We start from the raw sequence: 9,625 nt of genomic DNA on the forward strand, positions 1-9,625 counted from the left end.
AGTGGTTTCATGGTCTTTGCTAGTCTTGATAGGCCATTGGGTAGTCGACGAGTACCCTTTGTTCAATGCCTTAAGTCTCTTTGGGATGGTTCTTTAGGCTCTTGAGGTAGGATAACTATTGCCTTTGTAGTCTTGGTAGGTTCTTGGGCAGTCATCTAGCACCCTTGAGCTGATGGTGGGAGCTATGCTTGCAAAGCCTCTTGGGTTTCGGTTTTGGGCCTAAGACAGGCTGTTAAGTGTAGTGACGGGGAGTGCGAGGATCGAGACACTCAGTGCTTGCTAGCAGTAGAGAGAGTGAACATGATTTTTTGGGTACAATGACGAGTGTACCACTTTAGGTTTTTAGATATATATATATATATGAATGAAAGTATAAGTGCTAAGGGTGTGTTCACACCCGAGCACATTTAAAAGGCACGAGGATCTTTATTCCCCAACAACCTCCCACCTAAAGGTAATGTGCCTTAAGAGGAGAAAAGAATCAGCTAAGTCTAGGTATGTACAAAGCTAAAATACATATATCTATCCAACTCCTATCATCTATCGACAATGAGCAAACCGCTCTGTTGGAAGACCCTCTGTGAGAAGGTCTGCAGGATTATCATCTGTATGCACTTTGACAAGCTCAATGATCTTGTTGTCAAGTACATCTCTAATGAAGTGGTACTTCACCTATATGTGCTTCGTCTTCGCATGAAAGACGAGACTCCGTCCTAGCATGATAGCACTCTAACTATCACAATGGAAAGCAAATAACTTTGTAATGCCAAGCTTTCCCACCAAACATGAAAGCCATAAAGTCTCCTTGCATGCCTCAGTGGTAGCCACATATTTTTCCTATGTAGTAGACAATACAACACACTTTTGTAGCTTGGAGATCTAAGAGGCGGCTCCTCCTGTGAAAGTAAACACATACCCAGAAGTGGACTTTTTGCAATCCGCATGACCAGCATAGTCTGCATCCGTAAAGCCAACGGCAAATACCTTCTGCTTTTCAAAGCAGATGTACAACTCCTTTGTGTCTTTGAGGTATTTCATAATGCCTTTCACTACTTCCCAGTGCTTTTTACCAGGGTTTGCCATGTATCTGCTAACCATTCTTATTGCAAAGGCAATGTTAGGACATGTAGCAACCATAGCATACATCAAACTGCCAACAATTGAAGCATATGGTATCTTGGCCATTTCAGCCTTCTCATCATCATATGTAGGGCTGTACTCTGCACTGAGTTTCACATATGGAGGCAATGGAACCCCAATTGCTTCCCTTCCCTCCATATTGAAATGCTACAAAACCTTGGAGATATACTCTTGCTGAGATAGATAGAGTAATCCTTTCGACCTATCTCTGAGTATTCGCATGCCAAGAATGTGATTTGCATCACCAAGATCCTTCATGTCAAAGCTTCCATAAAGACTTTGCTTCAGTGAGTTCAAGGCATGAGTATCCCTGCTAGCAATCATCATGTCATCTACATACAGAACCAAGATAATCAGGCTGTCATCTGCCACCTTCTTGGTGTACAAATAGTGATTCACTTGACTTCTATGAAAACCTTGAGACTACATGAATATATCAAACTTATGATACCATTCTCTTGGTGCTTGTTTCAGTCCATACCAACTCCTTTTGAGTTTCCATACCATCTTCTCTTTCCCTTTTTCAACAAACCCTTCAGGTTGCTGCATATATATGTCTTCATGCAGATCACCATGTAAGAATGCAGTCTTTACATCCATCTTTATGGGCTCCATATCTTCAGCTGCAACCAAGCCCAAAATGGTTCTCAAGGTAGTCATCTTGACTATAGAAGAGAAGATCTCATCAAAGTCAATTCCATGTTCTTGCTTGTATCCTTTCGCAACCAATCTTGCTTTGTACTTTGGTGAGGAACCAGAAGTGACCATCTTGTAAACCGATTGCATGGAAGTGTTTTCTACCCTTTAGGCAATTGCACCAAGTCCCAAGTGCCATTTTTTTCAAGAGATTCTATTTCTTATAACATGGCTTTATATCATTTCTTGCTATCTTATCTATCCATTGCTTCCTTAAAGCAAGACGGTTCACCACAGTCTGTCAACATGACATAATCAGCCACATTGTTTGCACTAGGAATGAATCTATTAGGTTGTCTAGTAGCCCAAGATGATCTCCTAATCCAACGATCATTGTTTGCTGGCTGTTGAGCATTTTCAGCTTGTTGTTTTGGCATTTCAGCCTGCAAATTAGCATTAACAGCTTGTTGTCTTGGCTGTTCCTGCACATGTAGTGGCTCATTATCATGGGCAATAGCTGGCTGATCATTTCCAGCATTATTTTTTGCATTTACAGGTTCATTTACAGCAGGTATTTACTGCTGTACAGTGGACATATTTTGTTGTCCAAAAGGTATTTTTTCTCGGAATACAATCCTATGGACCTTCTCAATCTTTTCAGGCTGTTTATGCATGTGATCTTCCCGGAAGATAACATCATTGTTGCATACTACTTTCCTTCTCGGGATCCCATAATCTATATCCCATTTCACCCTCGTCACCATATCCTAGGAAAATGCATTTACAGGACTTTGGCTGAAGTTTGCTGCGTTTTTCTTTACGAATGTGGACAAAAGCCTCGTAGCCAAACACTTTCAGGTGAGCATATGAAGGTGGCTTTCCTGACCACGCTTCTTGGGGAGCCTCCCTTCCAAAGACCTGTTTGGTGATCGATTAATCAAGTGTACGGTTGTTATAATAACCTCCGTCCAAAAACCATGGGGTAATGCGGCATGAGATAGCATTGTATGGACCTTATCTTGTATGGTCCGATTCATACGCTTTGCAATGCCATTTTGGGGTGGATTATGAGGGGCAGTGAGCTCCCTCTTTATCCCTTTGTTGTCACAAAATGCTCGAAAGGCCTTGGACACATATTTTCCACCATTGTCAGAGTGAAGATACTTGAGTGTCTTATCAGTCTGATTTTCAACCAATGCCAAGATTTTTTTAAACTTGTCAAGCAGTTCATCCTTGCTACGAATAGGGTAAACTCATACCTTCCGTGTAGCATCATCGACAAAGGTGACAAAATATTTCTTTCCCCCTAAAGATAATCTTGGTATCTGACATACATCGGAATGCACTAACTCTAGAGGAGAAGATTTTAGTGAAAGAGACTTTTTATGAGACGTCTGTGCATGTTTACCATAAACACAATGATCACAATGCTCAAAATCAGCATAACGAAGACAAGGCAAGTAACCCAAACGAGAGAGCACTTTCATTCCAGTTTGACTCATGTGTTCCAACCGGCCATGCCACAAAGAAACACTCGGCTGCTCAGTCACGGCAACAATATGATCACTCACACTAAATACATGAAGAGGATACAAGGTATCACTTTTACAACCTCTGGCAATCACTCTAGATCCCTTATATATCTTCCATTTCCCATCACCAAAGGTGGTATGAAATCCATCATCATCTAGCTGCCCTGTGCTAATCAAGCTCTTTTTGAGTTGAGGTACATGTCGTACATGCTGAAGTGTGAAGACAGAACCGTGCTGAAAGTGCAACTGCACACTGCCAATACTTGCAATGTCACATGCATAGTTGTCTCCAAGGTGGACAACACTATGTCGACCCCTTGTATAGGCAGAGAACCACTTATGATAAGGAGTGACATGAAAGGAAAAACCTGAATCAAGAATCCAAGTATGCATGTCATCATTTGTATCTGCAAGTAAAGCATGTGCACCAAAGTGTGAAGAGACAAAGAACATGTCATTTCCACTGTCATTGTCATGAGTGACTACATTCAGGTCTTCAATTTTAACCTTGCTCTTCTTAGGTTGACTCTCTTTCTTCTCTTCCTTGCTATCATCTATCTTCTTGTTCTTTCCTTTCTCTTTCTTCCATTTGTAGTAGTCACATTTAAAGTGACCCTTCTTGCCACAATGATGGCATTCAACATCTTTGCCATGTGATTTACTATGTCCCTTGCTATCGGATTTGCCTTTCTGCTGTGATCTGTCCCCAGTATGCAAAGTATTGGAAGACTCAGTGGATGCATTGTTCTGCCGATTCATTTCTTCCATGAGTAGAGCACTCTCTACATCAGCATACAAAAGAATCGCATTAGAATTACTCATAGCAGTCCTGAATGTATCCCAACTCTCTGGAAGAGTGCAAAGCAAGAATGTAGCCTTAAATTCTTCATCAATCAAGAACTTCAAGGCAACCAGCTGGCTGAAAATGGAGTTAAACTCACTCAGGTGAGTAGACATTGCTGTACCCTCTTTCATACGGAAATCCATAAGCTTTTTCAACCAATACACTTTGCTTGCAGCACTCTTTTGTGCATATAGTTCTTTTAGTGGAGTCCAAGTAGCATATGCAGAATCCAAACCTTCAATGTTAAACAACAAGGCATCAGAAATCAATAGCTCGATGGTTGAGCGTGCAAGCTCATTTAACTCATCCCAATCGTCATGTTCCATATCTATGGGTTTTGCCCCTTTTGTCTTAATTGGCTTTGCCTGCTTCTTTTGCAACAGGATATTGTAGCATTGTTTTTGCCAAACTGCAAAGTTATGTGCTCCTTCAAGCTTCTTTATATGCATGAGATTATTGTTATCACTGCTACCAATGATTTTCAGCCCAAATGTGACAAAAAAATTCAGCAAATGCAGGCCCAAATTGTCACACAAGTGACCAAGGTACAAACAAGTACCAGCCAGCAATAAATGACCACATAGAAGCAGAAATTTTAGATCTGTAAGTAAATTCTCAGAAGCACCAAACCATGTGCTACAGCACTCCACAACTGATTACAGCTGTTCCAAGGGCAAATACATCACATTACATGAGAAGTCCAAATTTTAGCTGCAATTTCTGTTGTACATGTACCCACGGGCATAAAATTTGACACGCATAGTCAAAAGCCCCAAAATTTTTGTACTCAAAGCATTAACCATACATTTGAACTATCTCTAACATGCATAGAATAGGCCAATTTTGCCAAAATAGAGCAATTTAAGCAAAACCCCCACATTTCATTGACCAATTTGTCCCAATTGTATTAATACATGTTCCGGAAAGCATAAATCGGGCAAAATTAGAAAAATTTCACAAAATTTTGCAAAAGCCCCAAAATTTTCCGGTCCAAATGTGCACCAATGTCGGCCAATCTAACTCAGCTGAACAGAATTTCACCAATACAATAAAAGCCCCAAATTTCATGGGTCCAATGTTGAGAAATTTCACTCAGATGAGCAAAATTTCAATAATTTTGGCGAAATCCCTAATTCAAATGCGCACAATGTTTGCAATTTCTAACGTAGATGCCTCAATTTTGCATGAACAATACTTAGTTTGGAGAAGCCCCAAATTTCTGGGCCAAGATTGCACAAATCTGACCTTTTGAGTTTACGCGCACAAACCCCGGTTAGAGGGAGGAGTTTGAAAAAATATTATTTGAAGAAAATAAAGTTTTTGGATGACAGGTCTGTTGACCCGTCAGGATCGTCCTCACCCCACTGGTCCCGTGTGTCGCACGCCCCGCTGAAGTTGCCGCTGGTCGCCCTGACACCTGGCTGCCGTCTCCCGTCCGCAATGTCCTTCGTGCAGCCCCGTTGCACAGGTTGTTGCCTCCAGCCCCGTCACGCAGCACCGTTTTGCAGAAGTCGCCCGGTTCACACTTGCTATCGCCCTGTCGGGGTTTCTAGACTGTCGACTGACAATGCAGCACACACACGTGCATGAGATCAGTGGCGACCTGATGATTTCACACGAGCGAAACACTAGAGATGTCTTGCAAGGGCTCCGAGGAGCGCGAACAACTTATTTGAAGATCTGATACCAGTTTGTAGTGACGGGGAGCGTGAGGATCGAGACACTCAGTGCTTGCTAGCAGTAGATAGAGTGAGAGAGAGAGAGAGAACAAAGTAGTCAAGAGAGTGAACACGATTTTTTGGGTACAATGACGAGTGTACCACTTTAGGTTTTTAGAGAGAGAGATATATATATATATATATATATATATATATATATATATATATATATATATATATATATATATATATATATGAAAGTACAAGTGCTAAGGATATGTTCACACCCAAACACATGTAAAAGGCACGAGGGCCTTTATTCCCAACATTAAGCTTAGCTCATTTTAAATAGGCCCAAAACTCAAAATGCTACAGAGTTTCTATTTCCCACGAGTAGACACCCAAACTTTGGTTGGATCTACATCTATAAATAGAAGGGCTGCCCAGCCACTTAGTCTATCCCTGTTTTGTAGATTTACTCTCCTTTATACATCCTACTAGTGTCCATACCCCTCTCCGGTGGATATCTCTGTTTTGTGGAGTGCTGTCCAGCCATCTCGAGCCGTGGTGCCCTGTTGGCAATTGTTGCCCATCATCTAGACATCATCTTGGAGCTGCTTCTCTTCATCAACATCTGGGTTTTGCTGTACAACTACCGCCGAGCACACCAGCCATCTCCAGGAGCAGTTGCCCCTCAGCCAGGACTGCGTTTCCAGCCAGATCTGCTTTTCTGAGCAGCTGCTCTATGTTTTCACTCTGCTTCAGGCTGCCTTGCTGTCATCATCATTCTTTGACCTGTTCCAGATAGATTGCATACTCTGATTTGCATTTACAGCAGCTGATTCCTCAGGCTGCCTGCTGCACATGAGAACCCATTTAAAATATGTCAAGCTGGTTGTATTCACTTTAGCATAGTGTGTTTTTGATCATTCATTCACATTCTCTTTGAGTTATGTTTCACCTTTGAGTTCTACTGTTTATCATTGTATTATTGACATTTACTCTGTGTTTATCTTCTTTGTTCAAGTATTTCCTTACAAACATTGCATTTGTGGTGGCCTAACTGTTTTCATTCATGAAGACTGGCCTTCAAGCCCACTAGCGCACAGCTCTCTGTGTATCCTAATATCTATATGGGCCTCATTCCTATAGGATTTTTATCAAGAGGGGTTCACTTTTTGAGGATGGAGTGGTCCACATTGGGCTGGTCATGTCAACATGCATAAATGTACTATCGGAGATGCTTACTCTTGGATCCAAAGCTATCTCATATAGTAAGAAGCAGCCAAACCTGATGGTTTCATCTCTTCATTGTTACTAGATCTGGATGTCTCGAGTCTTTATGTGGGACAAGCTTCATCACATGACATCAATGCCCTTCTAACATCATTGAAAGTTTCACAACAGCTGGTCTTTGTATGTTTTTCATGGAGAAGAAAACTTGAGCCAAGGAACTTGACACTCATGATCTACACCTCTACTTTGGGAATTTATGGCTTCCTTTCTACTCACAAGCCTGAAGAGCCTCTAGGCATGAACTAGGACAAGTCTCTTTACGCCATCAGCTTTGCCTCTTCCATGCTGAACCTATCATCAGCACTTAGCCCATATATTGAAACCTGGCATCTAGCCATAGCAAGCAATGGGTTACTGCAGTTAAACATTGCAATGGTTTTTGACAGTGTGAGATGGGATTATAATACTGCATTGATGGCAAAAGCACTGGCTTTATAGGTAACACCATGAACCACATCTTAGGCAAAGGATGGTCAGGCACTTTGCAAATAGATCAGGCAAAAGTATCATTTATTGATGTGACAAAGGGTCCCTAGTTACTAAGCTTTGGGTGTGTATAGTGGTAAGATTTTTGTCAAAAGGTTCTGCTTCGAACTTCCTATAATTTAGCCTGATCTAAACCTCCTGAAGGACATGTTTGAAAGATCTAATCTTTAACTATTTGCTAATGCAGCCAAATTTATGCCCGTCACATTCACCTGAAAGTTGTTCTTTGAGCTTCCATCTATTGTCATTTATTGATGACACTGATGATCTTGGACTTTCACCCAGCTCTGAAGTAAAGCATTAGTTGCATGCAACCAATCTCAGTCAAATTCATATGCACCACCTTTATAAGCATCTTGTGTGTACAATGTAGCAATACACTCATGTTTTCATTGAAGCTTTAAGAATACTTTCGATATTGAAGGATCGTGCAGGTTCCTCTGGTCTTTTCTCCACACCCAGGTAATGAAAATCAGCTCTTGGAGAAACGTCCTTTTCTGTAATGTTCATGAAGTTATTGTGGGAATTGGTGTAGTGGCTGATGCATTTGACTAATTTAATGCCTTGCACGAAAGTAGGCTTACTTTTTGTTCTGAATTCTTTGTTGAGGGAGTAGTATTAAAAGGTGAGGGCCATCCCGAGGTTGTAACTGCGAAAACTGCAGGACAAACTTGAAACTTGATGATACCCTTTTCAGGTTATAAATTGGATGAGAATGACAGGGATGGACCATCATTAAGGTTGCAGTTTGCAAGAGTTCCTGGTCCTCGCACAGGGTTCCCACGAGATAACCCTGGTTCAAGGCCTGACTACCGTTTCCGAAAGGGCTAACAAAGCCATGAAGGCTGGCCTGTATCTGCAGGGTTGTCAAGTAAAGTGTGGCAATCTTATGCATCACTGTCCATTAATCATTGTTGTTGCCTTCTGCTTCCAATCATCCTCCCCTTTATTACTGCAAATGGTTGGTTTAGCTGGCCACGCCTTACTAAGTCAAGTATACTTAACAGTTGACTGGACCCAATCAATCATGCAATGGGCCATACATGTTTTGGCATTTTTGTATGCAAGGGCCACTATTTTAAGATGGCAGTCGGTTTCTTAAAGTCTCGTGTAAAATAATAGGGAACATATATAACTAATGCAGAGGCTTGTGATCTCATATGAACTAAACATTTCATGTCCCTGTCGTTGGACTACCTCTCATTTTGTGCAGCATGATCCTATAATGCTCTAGAAACGACAAGGCGGCTTGGGTGAATTGAAGCACATAAGATGCACCTATATGGAATTCTCCTTACTTTTACCATGTCAGTCTGTTGTTACGCACCAGAAAAGTAACAATGATGTGACGTAAGCCACAAACAGTGAGGCGTCCTTTAACTTTGGATTCCTTGGGAAAAAGATGAGAACATTAGGAAGAGAAGTGGCTGGATCATCAACTAGTGCGTTCCATATTGGCCCACCATTCGCTTGATTCATGATTGTTACAAAGGGAGACTTTCTTGTCACACCCTTTTAACTCTCCTCATCGTACCTTTTCAAAGATCAAAGATTAAAAGACCATTTACGATGCCAAATTTTATACCATGCCTTCTTGACTTTTTAAAAATTCAATGCTTGAATATAACATAGTTTCCTATCTTACAAGAGCGATAATATTAGCTTAGCTTCAAGTGTGTCCTCAAAATATCCTATTTATTTTGAAGGAGAGAACGCAAGGATTGTAGTTTGTGTGCTTACTATTGTGATCTCAATTCTCTCCTCAATATCTATCTTGAGTGTATTCTCACTTGCTTATTATTGGAAAGAATGACGAAATTGCAAAGTGAGAATATAAACAATTTTGAAGAAGTAAGAGTAGGCTCATTGCTCTACTGTACTAGATAATAAAAAGAAAAAAAGATGTAAAGGGTAAGATGTGTACAACCCTAAGAAACAAAACCTTTTAAGGAGGGGAAAACAACTTAAGAGTTGTATGCACACATTACTAGCATATAGAATGCTCCAAAATCCTATTGGGAGCAATGATGTTA

At 41.0% G+C, this 9,625-nt stretch overlaps 1 protein-coding gene across 1 annotated transcript in view; it reads left to right on the forward strand.

Annotated features, from left to right (window-relative positions):
• The window catches only part of LOC148038308 (nuclear speckle RNA-binding protein A-like), an 86,661-nt gene extending 77,473 nt beyond the window's left edge, over positions 1-9,188 (forward strand). Inside the window, exon 6 of the mRNA XM_087670438.1 lies at positions 8,290-9,188. Coding sequence (XP_087526564.1) covers positions 8,290-8,423 — 134 coding nt within the window. The 3' untranslated portion in view covers positions 8,424-9,188. The remainder of the gene's footprint in view (positions 1-8,289) is intronic.
• The last annotated feature ends 437 nt before the right edge of the window (positions 9,189-9,625 follow it).

Source organism: Lygodium microphyllum, chromosome 3 (genome assembly GCF_053477565.2).
Source record: "Lygodium microphyllum isolate KBCC chromosome 3, Lygodium_microphyllum_v1.1.10, whole genome shotgun sequence".
NCBI classification, from domain to species: Eukaryota; Viridiplantae; Streptophyta; class Polypodiopsida; order Schizaeales; family Lygodiaceae; genus Lygodium; species Lygodium microphyllum.